General features: G+C 39.7%; 1 protein-coding gene and 1 long non-coding RNA gene across 3 annotated transcripts in view; one reads left to right on the top strand and one right to left on the bottom strand.

The window, feature by feature from the left end:
• CYP19A1 (cytochrome P450 family 19 subfamily A member 1) overlaps positions 1–12,348 on the top strand; it is a 77,344-nt gene extending 64,996 nt beyond the window's left edge. The window contains exons 5-10 of the mRNA XM_019730620.3: positions 1,593–1,769; positions 3,720–3,834; positions 6,100–6,214; positions 6,657–6,819; positions 9,314–9,555; positions 10,828–12,348. Coding sequence (XP_019586179.1) covers positions 1,593–1,769; positions 3,720–3,834; positions 6,100–6,214; positions 6,657–6,819; positions 9,314–9,555; positions 10,828–11,082 — 1,067 coding nt within the window. The 3' untranslated portion in view covers positions 11,083–12,348. The remainder of the gene's footprint in view (positions 1–1,592; positions 1,770–3,719; positions 3,835–6,099; positions 6,215–6,656; positions 6,820–9,313; positions 9,556–10,827) is intronic.
• Positions 1–12,377, bottom strand: part of LOC141570588 (uncharacterized) — a 124,503-nt gene that overhangs the window by 81,195 nt on the left and 30,931 nt on the right. The window lies entirely within an intron of this gene.

The raw sequence follows: 12,377 nt of genomic DNA, 5'->3' as shown, positions 1-12,377 counted from the left end.
TCCCCCTTACCCTCATCTCCCACCCCCCACCCCCTTACCCTCTAGATTCAGTACTTTTAAGCACATTGTAAAAATTAAAATCATATCTACATCATACCACTACCTATAAGCAATGATATTATTACATTTTGTTTATGTGTTTGGAATGTGGCATCAAGCTCTTGGACATAGAGGCTAATCATACATCAGCCTGGAAGAAATCCACCAGTGATATTCAACTTCCACACAAAGGGCTGAGTCATTAAGGAATCGTTTGTCTCACTTGTGGATGTGATAGTCACCCAGGGAATAACATCCTGGCTTTTCATATCTGCCAAACCCTTCCTACAGTCAGAACCTTTCTTTTTTCATATAAGTAGAAATCTTAAGAGTCTAGAACCACTCACCAGGCCTTCTTTCTTAATTTGCAAAGTATACCTTCAGGAGATTCTGCAGCTATTTTTCGTTTGTTTGTTTGTTTGTTTGTTTGTTTGTTTGTTTTTAAAGATAGAATTATGCCTACAAAATTCCTCAGGGTTTTTCATTGCATTTCAAGGACTCTGACTAACAGCAACAGCAAGTCTGAGTAATCAAAGACATACAAAAGAGAGATTCCTTTTAAAGAATGCTGAAAGAAACTTAGAACAAACGAAAGGGACTCTAAGAGTTAAACTCCCATGATAGGTCCTCTACCATCAGGATCCACTAGCTGCTCAGATGGTCAGGAGCAGAGCAAAGGGTGAGAGCAGAGCTAGTTCACCAGATCTGTTTCCATCCATTCATTCATTCATTCACCCATCCATTCATTCATTCCTCTATTTGACAAATGTCTTGAGGGCCACCATGTACTGCGGACTTGAAGTACAATGCTAATAGGAGGTTGCCACAGCCCTTAAAGAATCCCCAGTCCACTGCAGAAAACTGCTAAACAAAGAATTGCTTAGCTGTTATGATACTGGCTGAGTAAAATAAATCTCAAAAGTAGTTTGAAGAGAAACCAAAATTAAGAGAAGGGCACTTTTGGTAATTTTATTGGACTAGCATTTTAAACATATAAACAACAATTTAAAAGGAAGCACCTTAGATCAAATAGTTAAGTACCAATTTGACCAGTTCTGTAGTAATATCCTGCCACCTTTTGAAACATAAAATAAATATCACCCTGTCTAAATCCACACCTTCTTTAGAGGGAAATATAAACAATAAATATGAAAAAAACACTGATTTGTGGTTTATGGCCCGAGTACTAAATGTTTCATTTGCAGTCTGATTTGCCATAGCATGAAGGAAAGTTTACTTTATAGTAGTTTATTCAAAATAAGATTCATTCATTCATTTTAAACAATAAAGGTGATACATTCTTGGAGAAAATTAGGGGAATACAGAAAAATATAAAAAATATATGAAAATTTCCACCTAGTTACTGAATAAGAAATTGTGGACAATTAAGCTCCAAACACCAAAATCCAAAATCACTTGAGAGAGAGAGAAAGAGAGAGAGAGAGACAGAGAGAGAGAGAGAGAGAGAGAGAGAGAGAGAGAGAGAGAGAGAGAGAGAGAGAGATCGAGACCTGGAATTTGCGGAGGCTCACTCTCTGATGTGTTCCCTTCAGCTTTGACTGGCCCTGGCCTCGTGCACATGGTGACAATTTGTGCTGAATCCATCATAAGGCATCTGGACAGGCTGGAGGAGGTCAAAAATGAGTCGGGCTTTGTCGACGTGTTGACCCTGATGCGGCGCGTCATGCTGGATGCCTCTAACATGCTCTTCCTGAGGATCCCTTTGGACGGTACTGAAATTTTCATACTCCTGACTTGACATTCCGCCCTTTACTGAACAAGGGGAGGATAGCGGACTCAAGTAATGGCATGCTGTTTTCTACATAGTTCCTGTTTAATCATCTCTAAGATTTCCTAAGATTTTTTTTTCCTAGTGTGTCTGCCTTGTTCGCTTACGAGATATAAATTTCTGTTAAGTAGGGACCATCTTCGATTTCTTTTATATGTCTCCTCGTTGCTCTAGGAAATAGGATTCTACCCAAAGTCAAAACTTAACAAATGTGATCAGTTCATTTGGTCATTAATATATCCTACACCAAACTAATGTATTTAACCATTTCTAACCTCTCTTCTTTGCATGATATGTACATACATATATGTACATATACACACACATACATACATATGTATAAATACGAGTATACATCACACCCTGCCCTCAAAGCTTGCAAGTATGAAAGCTTTGACTTTCTACTATGGTAATGGCACTGCTTGCTGCTGCTGGAAACTGATGATAGCTACCATTAACAGAGTACCTACCATGTACCAAGTAGTATGAAAAGTTTCTTTACATAGAGTTTGTCATTTAGCATTTTTAACAACCTTGGCAAGACGGCTCACTCAAGAAGCTACTTTCCTCTGACTGCCATTCAGGTGGGAGTCCCCATTCACTGAGGATTTTTAGTCACACCCTCTTGTCTGATCCCCTTCAGGCAGGGACTGCAATCTCAGCTTGCCTGTTTTATACACATATCTCCTCAGGTTAGGCAAGAACATATTTTATAGGTCCCTGCTCTTTAGTTTCCTGCTAGCCTTGATTATTAGGAAGGATCCTGTAAAGGGAATTGTAAATGTCTCTGTTAACTTATGGATACAGACGGTGGTGCTAAGAACTTGCATATGCCATGCAGAGTTCATTTTATTTCCCTTTTCTTCTCCCAGTCCTTGCTAAACTCTACTTGTCTAAGGGACCCAGTGCAATGAAGAGAAAAGGACATTGCCCTGAGGTCAGATAGAACTGGGCTCCAGCCCTTGGGCCAGCCTGCCTGCCTGCCACGCTGGCTGTGTGGCGTTGGGCAAGTTTCTCAGCTTCTATGAACTGTAGTTTCTTCATCTGCCAAATGATGATACTATCACTCCCGTAGCAAAGTTATAAGGATTAAATGAATTCTCTTTGATAAAGCATCTTGTGTGGTGGCTGGTATTTAGCAGTTGAAAATTAATGTCTATTCCCTTCCCTTGTGTATAATTTGGAAAAAGCAGGAGTTTTCTTTCCCCTAGTATTCAATTGAATTAAAGAACATTTATTAAGAGCAGACTATCAATGAGGCACAAGACAAAACACTGACGATACTAAGATGACTACATTCTGGACCGAATATATATAAGCATGAAAGCTAGGTGATGAGTGCTATGAAAAAAATACCAAAAAAAGCACTATGAGGTAAGAATACACTTACAAGCTATTAATTAGGTACATAATTCAAGTAGATCATCCACTTAGTGGCTCTGCTTACCCAATACCAAAAGAAGTTAAAATGTAGCTGTTGGCTGCCTAACAGGACAGTAGCACGGCTTTTTGCTCTCCCAGGTGCCAGAATTGAGGCCATCTCAGCCATAATTACTAGTGCCCCTCTTATTCCCCAATGTCCAGAAAATAGAAAGGAGGTGGAGGCTCAAAGAGGGACGTGTGAGATTCTAGGCTGTGTCTCCATCACAAACTTGAAAACTGACAAATCTCTGGTCAACTCGCTGATTTAAATATCCAGCGGAATAAATTAGTGTTGATTTGTGTAGCAGCATTAACATGGCTAAAACGCCTACTGAAGGTAGAACCTTGCCTAGCTTAGAACCCCAGACTGGTAGGAGAACCTACAAGGAATCTTTTCTGCTCACAGTACTCTTCTTGGGCTCACGTTTTTACTCAATTGCTCTGCTCTTTTTTTGTTTCTTTCTTCCAGAAAATGCCATCGTAGTTAAAATCCAGGGTTATTTTGATGCTTGGCAAGCTCTCCTTTTCAAACCAGACATCTTCTTTAAGATTTCTTGGCTATACAAAAAATATGAAAAGTCTGTGTAAGTAACACAAGTTTGGAAAATTTATCTGAGAGATTGGATTGTTTTTTCATTGTGTCTTTGCTATTGTTGGCCTCTTCAACAAGTTTTCTGCTTTCCCAAGACCACAAAGGAGATTAAGTTGCTAAGGAAACACTTTCTACATCAATTTGTCTGAATGTGGCTAGACCAAAGAGTAAGGGAAGCTTTTAGCCAGGGCAGCTTCTTAGCCAGGGGGCCAAGTGGGTGGTCTGAGAGCTCCACATCCAGAACTAAAACATTGCAGTGTGTTTTGAGTTGAACAGAAGGGTTGGCTGAAACTATCATTATTATCTGTCAAAATTATCTGTCACAGGATAATTTTATAGTTGTGTTGCTTCTGAATGAATTTCATGTGTAGGAATTGACAGTCATCTCAAAAGAATTTTTTTTCATAATATGTATAATGAACTTCAATCAAATATGTGATTTTTTAAAATTACATATCTTGTGTCTTTGGTGGATTCTGAAACTGTCATTAAATTGCTTTGCTTTGGTCTTAGACTTGTCTAGCTGAAAACTGGACAAATGCCCAATGACCTTAGTTAGTCAAGGGGTTTTCTGAGGGTAAGTAGCCAGCCACTAAACACTGCCACCTCCAAACATTAGTGAAAAGCCCATGTGAGCTAGAGACAGACAGACATGGTTTGTATCCTATCTCTACCACTTAGTAATAATGGCCTTGGGAAGTTATTTTAAGTAAAATAGAACTTGCCTTCCAGAGTGAGGATATAGGTTAATGAGATCCTATATGATGTACAACTTAGTGATTCAATATTTGTATATATTGCAAAATGATTACTGCAATAAGTCTAGTTAACATCTGTCACCATACATAGTTATAATTTATTTTTTCTTGAGAACTTTTAGGATCTACTCTCTTGGCAACTTTCAAATATACAATACAGTATTATTTGTAGTCACCATGTTGTACATTATATCCCCATAACTTATTTATTTTATAACTGGAAGTTTGTACCTTTTGACCCCCTTCACCCATTTCGCCCACCCCATCCCCCATCTCCCACCCCCACCTCTGGCAACCACCAATCTGTTTTCTATATATATGAACTTAGGCTTTCTTTATATATGAGCTTAGGTTTTATTTCTTTGTTTCTTTGTTTCTTTCCTTCTTTCATGAGATTCCACATGTAAGTGAGATCATTCGGTATTTGTCTTTATTTATCATGCCAATACTTAAAAAATATATTTATAGAAAAGATTCTAGAATATCTAACCCCATCCCTATTTATTCAATTTTATGTTTTTGCTTTTTAACTCCCAATATTACAGCAGTATTGTTTTCTACTTTTTATTTTAGCAAGTGTAAGACTTTGCAGCCAAAAAATACCTTAAAATGGTGTTTGCATTATATTTAATGTAATACAGAATATTGTTCCCTGATATTGGGGAACAATACACTTGCCCATGAACACATATACTTAAGCATAAAGGCAAGAATAATAGAATTTCGATCTCAAGGTTGCCCTATTTTTCTTCTAGTCTGATCCCTTCACTTTAAAACAGACATAAGGCTCAGAGACTTAAAGCAGGTTATGTAGAAAGAGAACATCCTGGAGTAGAATCTCACCTTCTGTCCAAGGTACTCTTCCTTCCGCTGTCAAAATGCACAGACTTATTTATTCATCCATCCATTCATTCATTCAACAAATATTTACTTAGTGTTTACTATGTGACAGGAACTGCAAGGTATGAGAATAAATATCAAGAATAATACTCAATCACTTGAGTTTATTCTATAGAACAGAAATCTCAAACTCAATATAGTCTTGAGGGCCAGGCAAATGAAAGTGGGCTGGGTGGCTATAAGATAACAGGAAACGGAGGCGCCCATGGCAAACTGAAAAGTGCATGCCCCCACTACAGACATTCACTGATTCTGGTTTTGGCTTTTTAACTTCAACACTGTACTGGCCAAATCAAAAATCATAAAACATGATTGGATTTAGCTTTTGGTACCAGTTTTTAACCCTTAACTAGAGGTCATAGCTTTGATTTTCTACCAGTACCTAGAAATCTTAGCTAACTCTGTCTGGTTCCTTAACATGAAGTATAACATAGATGTAATTTAAGGCTATTTCTGAATAATTAAGTATAAATTCAGGTATTCATGAGCACTAATGGCATCAAAGCAGATCATTTTATTTAAACAAATGGCAAATGAATCCATTTTTCTAGATGTCTTAACTGAGTACAGATAGGTTATATTTTCACTTTTTTTTCCAGCAAGGATTTGAAAGATGCCATAGACGTTCTGACAGAAGAAAAAAGACACAGGGTTTCCACAGCAGACAAACTGGAAGACTGTATGGATTTTGCCACTGAGTTGATTTTTGCTGAGGTACTGACCTGGACTAACCATAATTTCCACACAACATATGTTTATGCCTGTTTGTGTATAGATGTATAAAGATTTCCTTTAGGAATTGTTGCATGTTTCTGCTTTTAAGTATTTGCTTCAGTACTTCTATACCGCTCAACCCAAATAGCTCACTCCTTAGACATTCTGGTAAGACTGACCTTTAAGACTGAAGTGACTCTGTGTCTGCACAATACAAAATATGAAAATGGGAGAGTCCAAAGACACTATATATACGTACATAATTGGTTATCATTCAGTTTTCAGCTGAAGATTATGAAAACTGTTCACAGTTAATGACAGAGACGTGTGATTTCTATGATTTCATTTTAGTGAGGTTGTTGATTCTTGAGTGTGTCCTCCCCTCTTTTTGTGACATTTTGATTTACTTTTCCAATTTTTCTCTCCTCTTTCAATTATTCAGAAACGTGGTGACCTGACAAGAGAGAATGTGAACCAGTGCATCTTGGAAATGCTGATCGCAGCACCAGACACCATGTCTGTCTCTGTGTTGTTCCTGCTATATCTCATTGCAGAGCACCCTAAGGTTGAAGAGGCAATAATGAAGGAAATCCAGACTGTTGTTGGTAAGAATCTATCAAATAAACAAGAGAGCTTAGAAAACAATTCCTTCTGAGTATCAGCTTCTTACATTCTAAGAATCTGATGTCAAACAAGATAGAGACATCAGATTCTTAGAATGCAGAGAGCAATAAAGCAAGTCATTTTGTCACACTTTCATTATGCCAGGTATGTTAAAAATATGGTTCCTTCTGTGTTTTATTTAATTATGAAAATAATACATGCTCATTGAAACAATTCAATAATAGAGAGATGTATAAAGTAGAAAGTGACACCCCCCATTTCCTTCCACTCTGCTCTCCAGCCTCATTCCCATTCTGCAGGGAGAATCACTGTTAGCAGTTTGCTGTGTATTCTTCAAGGTCTTTTTTTTATGTGCACATAAACACACACACACACACACACACACACACACACACACACACACACACATAGTTGTATTTGTCTGTGTTAAAAAATCATGGGATCGTACACAATATTTTGCCGACCTTCTCAGTGACAAAGGCTTTTGTCAGTTCACCCAGGGAAATGGCTATCATTTATAGCAGTGTTTCTGGGTTTCAAGCAGTCCATTCACAAATGAACTTCCAGTTGGTGGCAGAAGGAGGAGGAGAGGGTGATGGCCAAAGCAGGAGAGTGATAAGCTTCCCTCATGCCCGGATCCAGGATGCTGGCCTCTTCTTCCCCTGACCCTCTCCGTCTCCTCTGCAGCGCAGGCCCCAGGTTCCCGCTCAGCATTTCCTAACACTTCCTCTTCCTTTCTTTGCTCTGCCCCAGCATCATTCTGCCCATGGATCCTGACATTACCACCCTTCCATAGAAACACTGGCATATTCATAAGAAGTCAGAATTGCTTTCTTAGAGAAAACAGAATTCCTTATTTGGAATGTTGTCCACATGGGTAATCTTTTTAGGGACACACTTCTGACATATTTGATGAAGTGTCAGTAATGGGGTAGACTTTTCTCTCTTGACCTTACACAATCCCTGTGAAAGGAGTTATGTGGTGGTAGAAAGGCACCATCTTTTTAAAACCATTTGAGTGCTGCTTGAAATAGTGGACAATAAGGGGAAATGTCATAGAAGAGTTAAATACATGAAAGGGACCTACAGATGTGTAGCTGTAGGTGGGAAATTGCCTGGCAAGGTAGATAACAAGGAGCTTGGAATAACATCCAGGCTCCAAATTCCAGAATGTTCCCTTGAGTGCTGGCATCAGGTTACAGGTACTGTGCCAGCTGTAGGGGCACATAGCTGTACTCATGGGGCTCACGGGCTGGTAGGAGAACTCAACAAGCAAACTCAGGGGAATGAAGAGAGGGCCATAGAATGATGGAGTTCAGGGAACAAGGTGGGGATTACTCTTGAGACCATAAGCCTTTAATACAATTTCTTTAGAGGTGAAAAGTGTTTGTGCCCCATGATGTCCCCCTGACACATCAACAGGCCTCTGCAAAGATATAAAAGCCACAGAACCGTCTACTCATGTGTCCACCCTCCCTCTAGCTACACATGGTGATGACTTCCCAGGGAACACTTTTGGTTACCTTCTCCGTCATCTTCCCTTCTACCTTCTCACCCCAGATAAATACACCCTATTAGGTTCTTGAGTGTACAAAGGGCAGTATGTGAGGGGCAGGGCTGTTAGAGTTTTTGACCAAGTGAGACCTTTCCTGAATGCATAGTTGTACATTCCTGAGTACAGGGCTGCCTCGGGATCCTGGGCTGTTTTGATTCTGCAAAAGTGGTATCCCACTTGAGGGTGCTTTGCCAATGCTGGGAGTAATTCAAGCCCCTCTAACCAATATCAGGCCAATCTGAGACAGTGGGGGTGTCCTTCAACCCCCAGCACACTGAAGGCTGATCTGAGGCACCCATATCGTGTGGTAGGGAGAGAGGGGTTTCTTGCCACTCTACTGCAACGGGTTGTTCTTAATGAGATGGGGGGAGGGGCCATTAGTGATGAGTCCTGGGCAGATGACTGCACAGGTAACCAGAGGAGGAAATGCATTGAAATTCACTCTCACTTTGACAAGAAAAAGAGAGAATGTCCCCTAGAATTTAGAGTAGGGGACAAAACTCCAAGACCTCAGAGGCCAGGCACATAAATGTTGGAAGCAGATTGGGTGGGTCTACATGAGACTGCAGAGGAACTGCCCCTCTGAAAGGCTCATCAGCCACTCAACTCCAGCCCATTGTTGTCAGGTAGGGATGTGAACCCACTGTTACCGTGTTTTCTGTTTTTTTCTGAAAATCCAGGCTTTTCTATAAAATTCACTAGCTTTTAAGATAATTGGCTTCAAATATAATTGTTTATAAAATACTTTGTGGCACAAACATAACATATTTGGCCCAGGTTGCTGGTTTGCATTAGAATTATAGATATAAATTTTTTTCCAACCAAGAGCAAATCGTTCTGTGGAAACTACAGGAGTTTTAATGCCCATCACATGTTGAAACTGACATTACCTCCTTGTCCTTTTTTATCTGCTCCCACAGGTGAAAGAGACATAAGGATTGATGACATTCAAAAATTAAAAGTGGTGGAAAATGCTATTTACGAGAGCATGCGGTACCAGCCTGTTGTGGACTTGGTCATGCGCAAAGCCTTACAGGACGATGTCATCGATGGCTACCCAGTGAAAAAGGGGACCAACATTATCCTGAATATTGGAAGAATGCATAGGCTCGAGTTTTTCCCTAAGCCCAATGAATTTACTCTTGAAAACTTTGCGAAGAACGTAAGAGCCCTTCCTTAAAACCGAATGTACCACTCTTGAAAAATGTCAGCTGTTAAATCCTCTCTGGCTCTGTGCTTGCATCATGTACATTTCATTCTATTTACTTGTTCCTCTCCACAACCTCACCAGGAACACTTGTTTCCCCCAGCTGGGAACATGGCTACCATGTTCGTCCTCAAGCCGAGGATGCTGGGTCTTCAGCTCTAGGGATTATCTACATGGTGGCGAGATAATAGGTCAAAATGTAAAAAAGTCAGGCCCTTCATTTGACTAAAATGAGGTGAATTTTGATTAAGTCATCCAACCTACTTTTCCATTTAAAGTTATAACTTTGTCAATCAGGTAGCTTCAGCAATTACACTATCTAAGCAAAGGAAAGTCCACTTCTGCTTCAGGTGGAAATCAAATGAAATCAAAAGATTTGGGTTTTGCAGTCTGCCCTCGGTTCACCCAATGATCCGACAAGCACTAATTACCATTCTAAATAGGACTTAGCTATTAGCAGAGCTTTGGCTTTTTCTTTTTCTATCATTGAAGTATACTGTAGATTCTGCTTCCATTATGTCAAATTTGAGGCAATGATGCTTATAACCTATTCTCCAGATAATACCCTCAGTGCCTTCTTTTTCATTTGCATATGGTATTGAAAAATGATTTTAATTAATCCAGTTCTCTAATTCACTGTTTCTATATGAGCGACCCTTGTCATGTTGACAATTGGTCAGCAAAACTTATTGAGAATCTACTACGCAACAGGCATTATGTAAGCTGAGATGTGGACTAGACAAACAGATGTGGCCCCCATGAATTTTTTGCATAACTGAAAATATTTAGATGCTTGGCACTAATAGGTCAGGAATCTACATTTTTGCCTAAATTTGTCCCTTGTCATCAGATTATGTGGCATGGCACAAAAATGGTCTTTGCCTTGATGATTTTCAGAACACTGGTAAAGCTGTGGCCAGCCCAGAGAGCTAGTTGTGTAACACTGGCTGTAATAAAAATGATCTGTGATGCTTTATCCCAGCACATTTAAGTGAAAAGAGGAACTGGTTATGGTCCAAGGTTGGGTTTATATCAGAGGGAATGAATCAAACTGGATGGAGAAAGGGGCTTAACTGAGTTACAGTCCTTCATCTCAGTGACGGAGCAGTATGGCTGAGGCCCCAAAACAGAGCGTTCTGACTGACCAGTGTTTTCAGAGGGGATCCAACAGAGATTGCATGATGCTAGCCTTCAGTACTCTGGCTAATTGTCTGATCGTTTTCACAGGTTCCTTACAGGTACTTTCAGCCCTTTGGTTTTGGGCCCCGTAGCTGTGTGGGGAAGTACATCGCCATGGTCATGATGAAAGTCATCTTGGTGACACTTCTGAAACGATTCCATGTGCAGACACTGCAAAGTCAAGAAGCGTGTATTGAAAAAATGCAGAAAATAAATGACTTGGCCGTGCACCCGGATGAGAACACCAACTTACTGAATATGATTTTTATCCCAAGAAATTCAGACACAGGCCTCGAGCCCTAAGAAGATGGCTCAGCGCCTACTCGGAAGCACTTCTCATCAGTAGCTCACAAGGAAACCATCCATTTTTGCCAGGTAGTGTCATCCTCACAGTGAACGTTAGGTGGTCTGTGGCATTTTACAGGTATACCTCCTATGGGTTGTCAGCAAACCAGGAGATATCAGTCATCTGATTTTGTCCAAACTGGAGAACCACAGGAAGAGAAAATATAGAAGCCAAGAGTTTGCAGGGAAAATAGTCAGTGAAGAAACTGTAGCCCAAAGGCCCAATTCCACAAAAAAGTTAGAAAAGATAGGCCACCAGCAAATCTTCCATCTGGTTTCCCACAGGATCGCCACTCTCCTGCCTCAAGAGCAGTTTAACATCTGGGGCAGAAGCACTCAAGTCTATTAGAAAGACCAGGCTGATGTCTGAGTGCCTAGACCAAACATACCTACTAGTGTGCGTAAAGGTGTTTAATTTAGTTTTCAGTGGGATTGGGACTGCAACATTCACAGTCTTTGGAGAAATACAAATTCAGCATTTGACTTTTCCTATGAATTATATTCAATTAACTCTTGTTTGTCCACATGTGACTTGTCTGTGGCAAAAGTTTAAATCAGAGATGATCCTGTCTCAGTCTCAATTCATGCCTCAGCCGCTTACTTCACTACAATAGATGTAGATTCAGGTAATACAACATAACTTAGTAATAACTCTAGTAAACTATAATTAGGAACAGAAATATGCTGTAGGAAAATAAATTCACACAATGCATTTCAAATTAAAATGTTTTTTCATGTCTGCATTGTTGCTTAGCTCCATCAGTGTCGATTCATAAGAGATAACTTTAAATAATGACATCATCTATTCATTCTTACAGCAGCTCCAATGATTTGGGGGGAATTCCTAAATCTGTAACTAACCCTACAGCCCAGTGGAGTCAAACTTCTAAGGAGTGCTTTTCCCCTTCCATTATCCTTCTCCCTCGGCATTTTCCCCCTCTCTTTCTATGACCCCAAAGCCAAGGGCAACAGATCAGTAGAGAGTATGATCAATGTAGAAACCCTGCAGTCATTTTTTATCCTACCTCTGATTGAACAGTTATCATAGAGTTTTGACAATTGTCTAGTTTATATGTAGCAATGGATAAAATGTACACTTTGGAATTAGCTTGGTAGAGGGAACGAAATATATGAGTTAATTTTTCAAATATCACTTGTGTTATTGCCAGAATGATTATATATACTGAATGTCACTTAAAAGCTGATTAAAGTCATTTACAAAAATTTAAATGTTTGTCATTGAGTCAGCCACG

Source organism: Rhinolophus sinicus, chromosome 3 (assembly GCF_057876585.1).
Source record: "Rhinolophus sinicus isolate RSI-liver-muscle chromosome 3, RSI-T2T, whole genome shotgun sequence".
Lineage (NCBI taxonomy): Eukaryota > Metazoa > Chordata > Mammalia > Chiroptera > Rhinolophidae > Rhinolophus > Rhinolophus sinicus.
Note: the sequence above shows the minus strand (reverse complement) of the source record. Positions and strands in the feature narration are given on the sequence as shown.